General features: G+C 56.9%; 1 protein-coding gene across 1 annotated transcript; it reads left to right on the top strand.

The window, feature by feature from the left end:
* Positions 1–1,151: 1,151 nt before the first annotated feature.
* ATP4A (ATPase H+/K+ transporting subunit alpha) lies at positions 1,152–14,712 on the top strand (the record flags this gene model as incomplete). Its single annotated transcript, XM_079907716.1, has 21 exons — positions 1,152–1,319; positions 1,428–1,487; positions 2,216–2,419; positions 3,591–3,704; positions 3,943–4,195; positions 4,465–4,733; positions 5,429–5,627; positions 6,008–6,117; positions 6,204–6,338; positions 6,865–7,057; positions 8,114–8,289; positions 8,774–8,910; positions 8,998–9,148; positions 9,244–9,412; positions 9,504–9,658; positions 10,933–11,056; positions 11,522–11,667; positions 13,274–13,407; positions 13,826–13,927; positions 14,016–14,107; positions 14,321–14,712. The coding sequence occupies 21 exons, from the start codon at positions 1,152–1,154 to the stop codon at positions 14,347–14,349; spliced, it is 3,120 nt and encodes a 1,039-aa protein (XP_079763842.1). The 3' UTR covers positions 14,350–14,712.
* Positions 14,713–15,697: the final 985 nt, after the last annotated feature.

Here is a 15,697-nt window from a genome sequence, read left to right as displayed (position 1 = left end):
GGTTCCCAGACCTCAAACCTGGCACTAAGCACCAAGTTCAAAAAGTCCTTTCCCTACTCTGCACCGTGGTTTCCCCACCTGGGCAGGTTGGGGTGGGGACAGGGGAATGATTGAGGCCTGTGATGGCTGTAGCTGGAGTGGGGCATGCCTCTGGGGTCCTCTGAGCCTCAGTTTCCCCCTCTGCACAATGGGAATAATAGTGCTGCCTTCACAGGGGTTTCTTGCAAGGACCCATGAGAACACATATGTGAAGCACCTGGCACATGTTTGGCAGTGCTGCTGTGAAGTGTGAGTGTTTTCACTGATGGTACCATATGAGAGCCAGGCTCCGGGGTCAAACCTGGGCTGGAATCCTGTCCCTGATACTTAGTCATCGCAACCTTAGGCAAAGTCCTTGACCGCTCTGTGCCTCAGTTTCCCCATCTGTATAATGGGGGCTAATAAGAGAACGTAACTTTGCAGGGCTGTTGTGAGGAGCTAAGGAAGCATTCAAGCAAAGCACACAGGGCAGACCCAGCACTGAGCAAGTGCTCCCTGAACTGACAGCTATTACAGCGCCTGCTGTGAGCACCCCCCCCACCCCTCCTCCAGGTGTCTGGCGCGGCTTCGAAGAGGACACTCTGCAGCCAATCTGCCTGGTTCTGCGTCCTGCCTCCCACGTCCTAGCTTGGGGACATGGGCAAGTGACTTCACCCCTCCGTGCCTCCGTCTCCCCATCTGTAAGGGGAGAATGGCACTCACCTCAAAGGGTAGTTGTGAGGTTAATAAATTAATATGTGAAAGCCCTTAGCACAGTGCCAGGCACATAATGAGTACCATATGTTTGCTATTCCTCTTGTTAGTACAGCTATTCCCAGTGGTTCCCTGATCTCAGTGACAGGTTGCGATGGGGTCCGGGCAGGTAGAGCAGCCCAGTAGGGAATGCCCAAGCTGCCCGGGCCTGGAGGTCACCCCAAGGAGCCCCGTGATCAGCTGTAATCAGGTCCGCCCTGCTCCACCTCCTCTCTCCCTGGGTATATCAGGGCTGGTCCAGGTCCCAGGTTCCGTCTCCGGCAAAGGAGGGCGGCTGCACCGGGCACCATGGGGAAGGCAGTGAGTAGGGTCAGGGGTCGGGGGGTGGAGGTTGGAGGCAGGGGTTCCAGAGGGACCTGATGCCTTCCCCGTCTCCCAACCCCCAGGAGAATTACGAGCTGTACCAGGTAGAGCTGGGTCCTGGTCCCAGTGGGGACATGGCAGCCAAGATGAGCAAGAAGAAGGCGGGCAGTGGAGGGGGCAAGAGGAAGGAGAAGCTGGAGAACATGAAGAAGGAGATGGAGATTGTGAGCAGAGGCCCCAGGGGGCCTGGTGGGGTGGGGGGCGGGGCGGGGCTGGGCAAGGGGAGGGGTGGGGACCCGCGAGACAGTGAGTGTTGTGCCTCCTCCATGCAGAACGACCACCAGCTGTCAGTACCCGAGCTGGAACAGAAATACCGGACCAGTGCGACCAAGGTGAGCTGGGGCAGAGGGAGGGGGGGGTATAGGGAAGAGGAGCCGGGGGTTGGGGGCGCGGGGGATGGGGGGAGAGGGAGGGAGGGAGGGGGAGAGAGAGAGAGAGAGAGAGAGGGAGGGAGAGAGGTGGGGGGAGGGAGAGAGAGGGGGAGAGGGAGGGGGAGAGAGAGGGAGGGGGAGAGGGAGAGTGTGGGGGAAGAGGGGGGGAGAGAGAGAGAGAGAGGGAGGGAGAGGGGGAAGGGGAGAGAGAGAGGGGAAGAAAGAGAGAGAGAGAAGGGGAGAGAGAGAGAGAGAGAGAGAGGGAGAGAGGGAAGGGGAGAGAGAGAGGGGAAGAAGAGAGAGAGAAGGGGAGAGAGAGAGGGGAAGAAAGAGAGAGAGAGAAGGGGAGAGAGAGAGAGAGAGAGAGAGAGAGGAGGGAGGGAGGGAGAGAGAGAGAAACACATTAGGAAGGGCCAAACAGACCAAACAGAGAGAGAAGATAAGAGAAGCAGATAAAAAGAGACAGAAGAGAGACAGAAACAGCAGGAAGAAAGACACTGAGAGAAAGGTGGGAGAGAAGAGAGACACAAAGAAGGGATGGGGAGAGGGGCGGCAACAAAGACGGAGAAAGAAAGGAAGAGGCGCAAGGCAAGGGGTGGGGCAGGGAGAGGGAGGCAGGGAAGGAGAGCTCTCATTGATGAGAGGAGAGTCCTTAGTGACCACCAAGACCCCACTCCTCCCGCCCCCAGGGCCTGTCTGCCAGCCTGGCCGCCGAGCTGCTGCTGCGGGACGGGCCCAATGCCCTGAGGCCGCCGCGGGGCACCCCCGAGTATGTCAAGTTCGCCCGGCAGCTGGCGGGCGGTCTGCAGTGCCTCATGTGGGTGGCCGCTGCCATCTGCCTCATTGCCTTTGCCATCCAGGCCAGCGAGGGCGACCTCACCACGGACGACAATGTGAGTGGCGGGTGCTGGGGCCAGACATGGGACACAGGGACCTGGGGGACAGAGGACATTGAGCATGGGACTCAGAACACGAATGACATATGATGGGGATATAGAGAGATGGAAAACATCTCTAAGACATGGGTCACGGGGGCCAAAGGACATTGGGATATGAGACAGACCCAAGGACATAGGTCACAGGGGACGCAGGAGAGACTGTGTCACAGAGATAGAGGACATAGGCAGGGATACAAAGACATAGACATGCAACACTTAAGATATGGGACTTGGGAAACAGAGGGCATGGGACAGGCCAAGGACAGAGGGCGCAGGGGACACTGGGACTCACACGTGGGCACAAGGGCATGGGGACACAAGAGATACAAGACTCAGGACACAGTACATGGAGAGACATAAGATATTAGACATGGGAGCACAGAGAAATAGAGAATAGTGAGATGGAGGACAAGAGGACATTGGATATATGACCGGGGTCAGGACAAGGGACATGGGGATGTAGGGACATGTGACATTGGACAGAGGCTTGAAAAGTCTTAGGACATGTGACACAGAATGGGGACTCAAGAGTACATAGACATGGGGAGACATCGGACATAGGCACCTGGAATTTGAGACATGGGACACTGGTCATGGAGGACACAGAAAGCGAAGCATGAGATCTGCAGCACACGTGGAAATGGGGATGTGAGGGCACAGGAACTGTTGGAATAGGGGACACAGAGGATGGCACACAGATGATGAAAACACAGAATATGAACCTTGGAACACAGGGAATTTAGGACACGGGAACATGGGAGAGAGGACTGTGGGGAACACAAGACTTGGGGGGCACAGGAAAATGGAACACATACCACCAAGGTGCATGGTGACATGGGGCACAAGTCATAGGGTATGGGGCCACAGAGCCAGAGGAAATGGGATGTATGGACACAGGGACATAAGACATAGAGAATACAGGGCAGTTGAATGTGGGATATGAAGAACATGGGGACAGGGACACAGGTCACAGGAAATAGTGCCTGAGGCTTCCTAGTAGAGTGGGGGAAAACCACGGAGGTGACCTTGGAGGAAAACTACCAGGGCACCAGAGAGCAGGCAGGTGGCCTCAGGCAGGGAGCTTCCAGCCCCGAGTCATAACCCAGCCCCTCTCCACCTCCGCCAGCTATACCTGGCCCTGGCCCTCATTGCTGTGGTTGTGGTCACTGGCTGCTTCGGTTACTATCAGGAGTTTAAGAGCACCAACATCATCGCCAGCTTCAAGAACCTCGTGCCCCAGGTGGGTCTCCAGCCCCTGGCCACTTGAGGTTCCAAGTCTCCACAGGGGCACTGGCAGTCTCCTGGCATCTCTCTGTGGCCCCTCCCATCAGGCCCAGCCCGGCCTTCATCCCTGGCCTCCATCTCTCCCCACAGGTCCTCACCTCTCCCCACTTTTCACCTCCCCACCTCCCCACTGCATGCAGCAACTTCTACCCCCATTCCCTACCCTGCTCACCTCTGGTGCTCTTGCCCCACAGCAAGCAACGGTGATCCGAGACGGGGACAAGTTCCAGATCAACGCAGATCAGCTGGTGGTGGGCGACCTGGTGGAGATGAAAGGTGGGGATCGAGTGCCAGCCGACATCCGCATCCTGCAGGCCCAGGGCTGCAAGGTGGACAACTCCTCGCTGACCGGAGAGTCTGAGCCGCAGACCCGCTCGCCCGAGTGCACGCACGAGAGCCCCCTGGAGACCCGCAACATCGCCTTCTTCTCCACCATGTGCCTTGAGGGTCCGTGAGGTCCCCACCCACCCGCCCAGCTGACCACGCTGCCTCCATTGCCCCCTTCTGCTTCCTTCCGAGACACACTGCCTCTCTACATCGCGTGACTGCCAACTCTTCGGGTCACACCGCCTCTCTAGCTCCCACTATTGCCACCCCTTCCCAGGTCACGCTGCCCCCGCTGCCTTCCACGACTGCCCCTCCTTTGGTTCACGCCACTGTGCGTGCCCCCAGTGCTGCCCACCCGGCGCTGAGTCACCCTCTTGGCCCCACTGCAGGCACCGCACAGGGCCTGGTGGTGAGCACCGGCGACCGCACCATCATCGGGCGCATCGCATCACTGGCCTCGGGAGTAGAAAATGAGAAGACACCCATCGCTATCGAAATTGAACATTTTGTGGACATCATCGCAGGCCTGGCCATCCTCTTCGGTGCCACATTTTTCATAGTGGCCATGTGCATTGGCTACACCTTCCTGCGGGCCATGGTGTTCTTCATGGCCATTGTGGTAGCCTATGTGCCTGAAGGGCTGCTGGCCACTGTCACAGTGAGTTGGGGAAGCAGAAGAGCGGTGCAGTGAGCTGAGAGGCCTGTCCATCTGTCTGTTCATTCATCCGGGCTTCCCTCCATCCTCTCCCTATCTGTCCATCTATCCATTTTGCTCCCATCCACCCACCCACCTTCCCGTCATCCATCCTCCCCCATCCATCCTCACCCCAATCCATCCCCCCCATCCCCCCCCATCCCCATCTCTCCACTTATCCCATCCATTCAGGAAACACCCACCGGGGCTACTCTGGGCCATGTCCTGTGCCACACGCTGAGGACTCAGAGATGAACGGGCAGGGGCTTTGACAGGAGGCGGCTGAGGTCCAGTGTTGAAGGCTGTGGGTAGCCTTCAAGAGTCAGCACTCAGTCCAGGGCCAGCCCAAGGGGAGGCTCAGGAAATGTTAGTTTTCTCATTTTGATTGTGCTGTAAGAGAAATTATGGAATCTCAGCTAGGGCAGCTTAGAGCAGGGCATGGCTACGTATATCTGGTGGACAGATTGGGGAGGCATCCCAAGTGGAAAGCACAGGCTGGACGAAAGCTTGGAGGCAAGAAAAAGCCTACTCTTTGCAGGGGGATGCTGCATAGGCAGTACTGTGGCTAGGGTAAAGGATCCCCGGTGCCAGGAGAGGAGGGACGTGGCACTGGGAGCAAGGCCTGGTCCCCAAGCCTGCATTTCTCACCCTTCCTCCAGGTCTGCCTGTCCCTGACAGCCAAGCGGCTGGCCAGCAAGAACTGTGTAGTCAAGAACTTGGAAGCAGTGGAGACACTGGGCTCCACGTCAGTGATCTGCTCTGACAAGACGGGGACCCTCACTCAGAACCGCATGACTGTGTCCCATCTGTGGTTCGACAACCACATCCACACTGCTGACACTACAGAAGACCAGTCAGGTGTGGGGGTGGGAGGAGACAGCAGCTGGGCAGGATCTGGTAGATGGTGGAGACCTAGTGGGGAGCTCTGCGGTTACTGAAGGGAGCCTGGGGAGGGCTTTGCATTAATGGAGAGGGGGCTCCATCTGATCAGGCGAAGGGCTGCGTCCTGAGTCTAGGGAGGGGACTAAGCTGCAAGTCTGTGAAGGGGCTTGGTACTTATTGGGTCTCATGGGAGACGATACTGAGTCTGGAGAGAAAACTCCGTCCTGGGGTATGAGGAGTTGTTTGGGTCCCACCCAGGTCTGGGGCGGGGATCCAGTCCTGATTCCGGGGGGCGGGGCTCGGTTCTGGTATGGGAGAGCTCCTTCGCGGCCCCAGCCTGGATGCCTGACCTCCAGGGCAGACGTTTGACCAGTCCTCGGAGACGTGGCGGGCGTTGTGCCGCGTTCTCACCCTGTGTAATCGTGCTGCCTTCAAATCGGGCCAGGACGCAGTGCCCGTGCCCAAGGTGAGAGCCGGGGCGCTCGGGGGAGGGGATCCCGGAAGCCTCCTGCTGCAGCCGGGAGCGCTCCTGACACCGGCCTGCGTTCCCAGCGCATCGTGATCGGGGACGCGTCGGAGACTGCGCTGCTCAAGTTCTCGGAGCTGACGCTGGGCAATGCCATGGGCTACCGCGAGCGCTTCCCCAAAGTCTGCGAGATCCCCTTCAACTCCACCAACAAGTTCCAGGTGTGTACCAGCCGCGGCCGGCCCCGCCCACGGTCCAGTCCCGCCCACAACAAGCCCTGCCCACTTCAGGCCCCACCCACATTCAGGACTGGCCTGCGGCTGGGCTTCACTCTCAGTCCCCTCCCTCTCCACAGCCAAACCCCACCCACATCTCCCGTCCCGCCCACCCACATCTCCCGTCCCGCCCACAGCCAAACCTCACCGAGGTCCCGGGCGTTCCACCCGCTCTCACCTGTCAGGCCCTTGGTGGGGAGAAGCTCCTAATCCAAATCCCGCTCCAGTCCAACTCCGACCCAAATTCTGCCCGTTCCCCACGCCCAGTCCCCTAACTAGGCCCCTAGGTCCGCCCCAACCCTCAGCCTCTACCAAGGACCTGCCCACCAAGCAAGCCCCTCACCCTCGGTCCCAGCCTGACCTTCCCAGAGCTATTCCGGCAGCGCTTGGGCGCCGTCAGCCCCGCCGTTCCCCAAGCCCCGCCCCTCCCTCTTGACCTCGCCCACAACACCGCCTCCTCCTCCTCCCACAGTTGTCCATCCACACCCTGGAGGACCCGCGCGACCCGAGGCACGTGCTTGTAATGAAGGGGGCCCCAGAGCGCGTGCTGGAGCGCTGTAGCTCCATCCTCATCAAGGGCCAGGAGCTGCCGCTGGATGAGCAATGGCGGGAGGCCTTCCAGACTGCCTACCTCAGCTTGGGAGGCCTGGGCGAACGCGTCCTGGGTAAGACCCCCAAGCCAGGGTAGAGGTTAAACCCGCGTGCGAGGAGGCGCTAGCACGGAGCCTGCCCGACCTTCCCGGCCCAGCCCTGACCCTGACCTTTCCCATCATTGCTTGACAGTTGACCTGCCCCAGTCTACACGCTCAACTTTGACTTTCCCTATCTCAGTCCTGAACCCTGTCCTCAATGCCTACCTTGACCCAACCTCTCCCAACCTGTTCTCACCTGGGTCTTACCTATCCTGACCCAACCTGTGATCCCTTGATTTTCCCCAGCTCTTGCCCCAGCTGATGACCTGCCCTTGCTTTCTTTCACCTCTGCCTTTCAGCGTACTCCTCTTGACCCTTTGACCTCCCCCCCCTCCCCGCCCGCCAATTTTTGTCTCGGTTCCTTAAACTTCCCTAACCCCTGCCTCAACTCCGGAAGGCACAAACCTGTGGTCCAATTTCTGGATCTTCCACTTTACTTGGTGTGTGACCTCTGGCAAGAAACGTCCCTTCTCTAAACCTGTTTCATCATTTGCAAGATGAGGATGCTAGTAGCCTCACAGAGCGGTTGTGGGGATGGATTCAGATACAGTTGTCCCTCAGTATCTATGGGGATTGGTTCCAGGACACCCACCACACTCCCCCACACCCTTACCCGACAGATACCAAAATCTGCAGATGTGCAAATCCCTTATGTAAAATGGTGGAGTATTTGCATATAACCTATGCACTTCCTTCCATATACTTAAAATCGTCTCTGGATTACTTATAATGGCTAATACAATGTAAATGCTATGTAAGTAGCTGTCAGTGTGTGGCAAATTCAAGTTTTACTTTTCGGAATATTCTGGAATTTTTTCCAGAATAATTTTGATCCACAGTTGGTTAAGTCTGCAGATGTGGAACCTGTGGATACAGAGGGTTAGCTGTAATGTGAATGAAGGATTCAGCACAGGGTCAGGCATCCATAGGTGCTCGGTGCAAGGCACCTGGTGATTTTACTCATCACCTGGCCTTGCTATGAAAGGGTTCACCCAGGACTCCTCTCTGACTTCCCTGTTTTCTGGTCAGGCTTCTGCCAGCTCTACCTGAGTGAGAAGGACTACCCGCATGGCTATGCCTTCAACGTGGAGGACATGAACTTTCCAACCAGTGGCCTGTGCTTTGCGGGACTCGTATCCATGATAGACCCACCCCGGGCCACCGTTCCTGATGCTGTGCTCAAGTGCCGCACAGCAGGCATCCGGGTATGCCCCTGGGGAGAGGACCAGGCAGGGGTGAGAACAGAGGATGGCAGTGTTTGGGGATGAGGGGCCCTGTGACAGAAACCCACCCGAAAGTGGCTTGAACCACAAAGGAATATATTGGTTCAAGAACTGAAAAGTTCTGGGGAATGAAGCTTCAGGTATAGCTGGATCCAGGAATTCAATGTCTTTAGGAACTTGCCTTTCTCCACGTCTCAGCTCTGCTTTTCTCTCTGCTGGCTTTATTCTCAAGCAGTTCTCCATTGTGGTGGACAAAGGTGACCACCCTCCAGCAGCTCCAACTAACGTCCCACCTGTTTAGCCACCCCATCGAAAAAAGAATGCCTCTCTGACAGTTGTACCAGATTGGGTCACATGTTCATCTCTGAACCAATCACTATGGCTGGGGCTGGGGGATGTCCACTGGGGAGGACAGGGAGAGTGGGTTAATCTGAAGGGGTCAAGGGTCTGCTGGTTCCCCTTACAGGTGATCATGGTGACAGGTGACCACCCCATCACAGCCAAGGCCATTGCAGCCAGTGTGGGCATCATCTCAGAAGGCAGTGAGACAGTGGAGGACATCGCTTCCCGCCTCCGTGTGCCCGTGGAGCAGGTTAACCGGAAGTAAGCCCCCTTCAGCCTTCCTTGTGGTTCTTCCCACACCCCACACAGACTGAGGCCCCAGCGATGCCCTCCCACCTCCCTCCCTAGGGATGCCCGCGCCTGTGTGATCAATGGCATGCAGCTGAAGGACATGGACCCATCAGAGCTGGTCGAGGCACTGCGTACCCACCCTGAGATGGTGTTTGCTCGTACCAGCCCCCAGCAGAAGCTGGTGATTGTGGAGAGCTGCCAGCGACTGGTGCGACCCTGCTGATGAAGGCAAGCAGGTGGGCTTGGCTGGCCCTGGGCTGCCCTCTCACTGACCAACCTCCCACCTGTACCCACTGCCTGCAGGGTGCAATCGTGGCTGTGACGGGGGATGGTGTGAATGACTCCCCAGCCCTGAAGAAGGCAGACATTGGCGTGGCCATGGGCATTGCCGGCTCGGATGCCGCTAAAAATGCGGCCGACATGATCCTGCTGGATGACAACTTTGCCTCCATTGTGACAGGCGTGGAGCAGGGTCCGGGCTGGGTCAGAGATGGGGGCAGGCGGTGTGGGCACAGGAGGAAGTGGGCTCTGAGGAGACTGAGGTGCCTGCTGTACTCCCACAGGCCGACTGATCTTTGACAACCTGAAGAAGTCCATCGCCTACACACTGACCAAGAACATCCCTGAACTGACGCCGTACCTTATTTACATCACCGTCAGCGTGCCCCTGCCCCTCGGGTGCATCACCATCCTCTTCATAGAACTCTGTACCGACATCGTGAGTCTACATGATGCCCCAGTGCCCCCCACCCACATGGTGCCCAGAGACATATGCCCACAGACAGGTGTGAGGGACAAGAGACCACCAGGGAAAGTCTTGAACTCAGAGTGATACAGATGTGTGTATACCAGACAGCCAGATGTGGACACACAGGCAGGCAGGAAGGTAGCCACGGACAGAATTACAGACGGGGACACATAGGTGGACACTCAGATAGGCAAGGACAGATTCATGGACACACGTGGACTCAGATATGGACACTCAGACAAACAGAGATTTTACAGACACGGATATCTGGCCAAACTTGGATCACAGACAGACATCCCTCAACAGACATGGACAGATAAACAGCATCAGATAGACTCCAAGGCAGAGAGACAGAAAAGATCCTCAGGTCCAGCCACAAATGCAGCCAGGTGCACGGCCACGTCACATCTTTATTCAACAGCACTTACATAATGTCTGCTCTGGGCCAGGCACACATTAATTACTTAATTTTGTCCTCATAACTACTCTATGAGATGAGCTTTATTTCTTTATCATACCCATTTTACTGATGAGCTAACTGAGGCTTAGACAGCTTGAGCGGCTTGCCCCAGGTCACACAGCTAATAAGTGGCACAGCAGGGATTCAAGCCCAGGTATTCAGGTACCCCAGAACCTCTGCCCTCAGTCAGTACACTCTGCTGCCACTCTGTGTCCACAAACAGATGGGATGGGGGACAGGGAGGAGGACACATGTACACAGAGAGACAGAAGAGATTCAGAGATAGAGAGTGACAAAGAGAGATATAGAGACAGGAACACAGAGACAAAAAAGCAGAGGCACAGTCACAGAGAAAGAGACTGGAGATGGGGACAAAGAAATGAAGAAAGTAAGGGACAGAAAGAGAGAAAGAGCGCGCAACAGGGAAACAGGCCAAGACCAGAGGACCCCAGAGAAGAAACAGACAGAGAGGAGGACAGAGAGGAGGGGGGCCAAGAAAGGCAGAGACAGAGAACACCCAGTAGCAGAGATAATGCAGATGCTCTGATGGAGGCGGACACCAAGACAGATGGGCACACACATGTGGACTGGATATGCTGACATTCCTGACAAGGGCCAGCTGGACCCAGGCTGTCCAGGCAGGTGTGGCTGTGTGGTCACCGTGGGTCCTGCCTCCTAACCTCACTTCTGTCCCTGCCCACTGCAGCGGGGAGGGGGGCTCCAGAGAGTCAGGGACAGGGGCCCAGGCGAGCCATCAACCCCAGTTCCTTCCACTCCTGGCCAGTTCCCCTCTGTGTCCCTGGCGTACGAGAAGGCCGAGAGTGACATCATGCACCTGCGTCCACGGAACCCGAAGCGTGACCGATTGGTCAACGAGCCCCTGGCTGCCTACTCCTACTTCCAGATCGGTGCGTGCCCCGGGGTGGGGCGTGGCTCCTCTGCAGGGCTGCTCGCCTGCCGTGGCGTCTCTAACGGGGGCTCTGCCTTGTTCTGGATCTTGGTGTCTGCATTTGACCCTGGATCTCTGTCATTCTCTGAGTCTGTGTCTGCACACAATGGTCTCTATGGTCCCCAGTGTCCCTTCTCTGTCCCAGGCCTCATTCTCCATGACCCTGTCTCTGGGTCACTGCCTCCTGTCTTTTTTGGGTTCTCTGGGTGTGTCTCTGTTCCTGCCTCTCTCTGTGTCCTGTCCCTTGTGTCCCTGTCAATCTCTCTTGGAGTCCTGTCTCTGTCTGTCTCTCCATGTCTGTCACTGTGTTCTTGTCTGTCTCCATGCCACTGTTTCTGTGTTCCTGTCTCTGTGTGTGTGTCCCTGACCCTGTCTCTCTGTGTCTCCATCTGTGTCTCCCTGTGCCTCCTTGCCTCTCTCCCAGGTGCCATCCAGTCATTTGCTGGCTTCACTGACTACTTCACGGCCATGGCCCAGGAGGGCTGGTTCCCTTTGCTGTGTGTGGGGCTCCGGCCATACTGGGAGAACCACCACCTACAAGATCTGCAGGACAGCTATGGCCAGGAGTGGGTGAGCCCCTGCCCCATCCCATGAGTCCCGTGACTCATGGGATGCCACCTACCTTGAGTGTGACCCACACTCATTCCTCCACGTGAGACTGAGCTCAGCCAGAGCCTCCCAGACACCCAGGCTCTCTGCCAGTTCTGGGGTGAGGGGCCTTTCCCACCACTGTCCTGAGCTCCGAACTCCTGCTTCTGATGACCCTAGCTGCACATGGGTCCTCTCTGCCCTGACAGCAACACATCGTCTCAGGTGTGGAGCCAGTACCACCCCCCCCACCCCCCACCCCCATTCTGTTATTTTCCCCGCAGCATCACTTACACAGAGTATTTGCATGTGTGGCTGACTTCAGTGAAAGTCTGGAGCAGAGAGGCTAGATCTGGCTAGCGGGTGTGTTTAGTTTGCTCTACAGAGCGACAGATCAGGATATTCCCCTTAAACATTTACTGTCGTGGTTAAGAATATAGATCTTAGGGCATCCCTGGTGGCGCAGTGGTTGAGAGTCCGCCTGCTGATGCGGGGGACACAGGTTCGTGCCCCAGTCCGGGAAGATCCCACATGCCGCGGAGCGGCTGGGCCCGTGAGCCATGGCTGCTGAGCCTGCGCGTTCGGAGCCTGTGCTCCGCAGTGGGAGAGGCCACAGCAGTGAGAGGCCCGTGTACCGCAAAAAAAAAAAAAAAAAAAAAAAAAAAGAGAATATAGATCTTAGAGCCAAACTGCTTGGATTCATTGTCTGCCACTGCTCCTCACAGCTGTGTGACCCTGGGCAAGGTATTTTGCCTCTCTGTGCCTCAGTTTGCCCACCTCTAAAGTGGAGAGCATAATAATATACTGATATTATCTCAGTGATTTTCACCGCGGTGATTTTCACAGTGTGGTCCCCAGACCAGCAGCATTACCTGGGAACTTGTTTGAAATGTAGATTCTCAGTTTCCCCCTCAGACCTCTGGGATCAGAGACTCTGGGGGTGGGGCTTGTGTTTTAACCAGTTCTTCTGGGGATTCTGATGTATGTTGAAGTTTGAATACCACCAATCCACCTCTTAGGATTATTAGGAGGATTAAATGAGATAATACATGCGAAACACTTGGGACCTGGAGCATAGTAAGTGTTCCTTACACAATTAACTGGTATGTATAAAAATAGTGATACTGAAGAAGTGGACTGAATAGCGGCTACCCCCTTTGAAAGGGCATGTGTCGTGTTCCTCAGAGGCCCATCTGGCCCACTTTGGTCATTTTTGCCATCTGCCCGGGTCCTGGAGTCACTGGACTTTGAAAATCCTGCCTCAGGATTCGAATTCTCTTTTCCCAGGTGCCTCCTTTCGGGTGCCCGGGACATTCTACATCACTCTTTTCATTATGAAAGCAACTGGCCTGGCCTACCGCTTGCCCAGGCAGTGACGGCCAAGCTGCACTAGGCCAGGTTTCTAGGCCCCGCACTCTGGGGCCCTGAAAACGTGGCAGATCCTGCATCTCTCCTCTGCCCCCACCCCAGCCTCTGACGCAAGGAAAGGAGTATTTAGGGGTTCGTGGCCCTAGGCCCCGCAGGCCCGGCTGCCTGCAGAGGCTCTCCGCCTGGGTTCAGGCTGCTCGTGTTCTCTCCTGGCCCACAGACGTTCGGGCAGCGCCTGTACCAGCAGTACACCTGTTACACCGTGTTCTTCATCAGCATCGAGATGTGCCAGATTGCCGACGTCCTCATCCGAAAGACACGCCGCCTCTCTGCCTTCCAGCAGGGCTTCTTCAGGTGTCCCCAGCTGGCCCCAGCCCCGCCCCCACCCTGCCCTCCGAGCCCTGGTTGCAACTCCCAGCAGGTCCTGACCAGGGCTTACTGCAGCCAGCAAACCCCAGCACTGGATGTGCTGATGTGCCGGTGCAGGTGCTAACGTTCCTTATCAATAGCTGGCCAATAGCTCCCACCTCATGCCTCTCAACTGGCCCGTCTATGTTTCATCAGCTAACGGGGTGATGCTGACAGAGTTGGTGTCCACTGCTGGAGAGGTGTGGGCCATGCCAGTGTTCGATGTTTAGAACATCTCCCTGCTGCCGCTATCTGACCTCCTCTGACCCAGTACCCTGATTCCCATCCGGTCCCCAACTCCTCATGGCCTATCTTTGTCCTGTGTCTGCCAGTCTGAGCCTCTCCCATCCTGCCCCACCTGCAGGAACAGGATCCTGGTGATCGCCATCGTGTTCCAGGTCTGCATCGGCTGCTTCCTGTGCTACTGCCCCGGAATGCCCAACATCTTCAACTTCATGCCCATTCGGTGAGGGGGTTGTGAGCTGCATCGGGGTGGGCCTGCAGGACACAGACCTGGGGATAGCCTTGACCTTGCCATCTCGCCTGTGCCTCAGGTTCCAGTGGTGGCTGGTCCCCATGCCCTTTGGCCTCCTCATCTTCGTCTATGATGAGATCCGGAAACTTGGAGTTCGCTGCTGCCCAGGGAGTGAGTGTGGAGACTGGGGACCTGGGGATGGAGGGCTGAAACTTTCTCAGAGCAGCGGCCCTGACCTTTGATTTCCAGTACTTGACCTCCAAGCCCTTGACCCTCCATATCAAACCACCACTGAGCTATAACCTCTGAGCCCCTGGCTCCCCCCAACCCCAGCCCCGCCCCAAATCCCCCCAGCACTGAGTCTCCTTTCTCTCTCTCTCCCAGGCTGGTGGGACCAGGAACTCTACTATTAGAATGACCGCTGTCTTCAAGTCATCCTCGAATCCACCTCAGTAGGGGTGGGGGTGGGGGACACGTGGGACCCTCCGGACAGCCACCAAAACATCTGAGCAGTCAAGAGTCCCAGCCCCACCTGTGTCTGCTCTTGTGGCCCACGGCAACTCAACCTTGGGGAGACCCTCCCCACTCCCCTTCCCCATCCACCCTCCCGGAGGAGCAGTCCCTAGGCCCAGTCCTCTGAGCTGGCCTCAGGGACGCCCCCTCCTGAATGGTGGGGGGACTTTGAAGGGGAGTGGGAACGAGCAGCTCCCGTGACGTGGCTCTGTCCTTAGGACTCCAGGCCAGCAAGAGGGCTGCTTGGGGGGTCTTCTTTAAAAACACACTCATGTCTGCATGATAGCAATAAACCAGCTCACGTCCACTGTGTTTTTATTCAGTGCTGGGCATCGTCTTATTAAGTGTTTTTTCATGAGCCCCTTTGATCTCCCACAGCCCTACAACTTAGGGGCTATTTGTTCCCGGCTGTATCTCCAGTTTCTAGAACACAGCCTGGCACATAGTAGGTACTCAGTAAACGCTGCTTCGGGGAGTGAATTCCCATCTCTTTGCCTAGGTTACAGCATTTCTAGGCGAGCTGGATGTGGCCACGGGCCCTCTCCAGAGAGGTGCCTTTAACCGCTCCACTAGCTGAACACCACCTCTGGGCTCTCCTTTCTCAGCACCCACTCTCCCTCTCTGGTCAGAATCCTTTCCACCTCAAGCATCCCCTCCCCCCTTCACAGGAGTTTCCTCTCTGATTCCACTTATGCCTTTGCAGCTGCAATGGGCACCCTATCACTGGTTAGTCCCAACCAACTCCTGGAGGCCACGTCACAGGTCCCCTCCTCACACCCCTCACCTGAAGTTAGCCCTCCAACTCCCCTGTTGGAGACTCCCCTGTCCACAGCACCCCCCCCCCACCTTTGCCACTGCTTTTCCCAGTCCCCTTTCTTGCCTCTCTTCCCCTTTCTTTGACGAGTCTCTCTGGCTGGACCGCAGGCTTCTCCTTCCTCATCGGCACAGTGCCCCCTTCCCCACTGGCCTCAGTTCTGTCTGCAGTGGTGCCCACATCTGTCTCCAGCTTGCCCCCAGCGTGTTCGAGGGGACCCACACTGGCCTCTGCATCATCCTCCAGACCTGATCCCACCCACTGTCCCATCATCGCAGCTCCTTCTCCCTGGGAAATGTAATGAGCCCTCGGGGAGCTTACAAACCCCAAACTTGGGTTACCCTGGGCTCCTTCACTCTTTCCTTTCTCACTGGTCATCTCCCTACTCCCCCCACCCCCACCCCACCTGGCCAAATAAGCTGGTCACCACCTGT

This window comes from Stenella coeruleoalba (assembly GCF_951394435.1).
Source record: "Stenella coeruleoalba genome assembly, chromosome: 20".
Classification (NCBI taxonomy): domain Eukaryota; kingdom Metazoa; phylum Chordata; class Mammalia; order Artiodactyla; family Delphinidae; genus Stenella; species Stenella coeruleoalba.
This window is presented reverse-complemented; position numbering and strand designations above follow the sequence as displayed.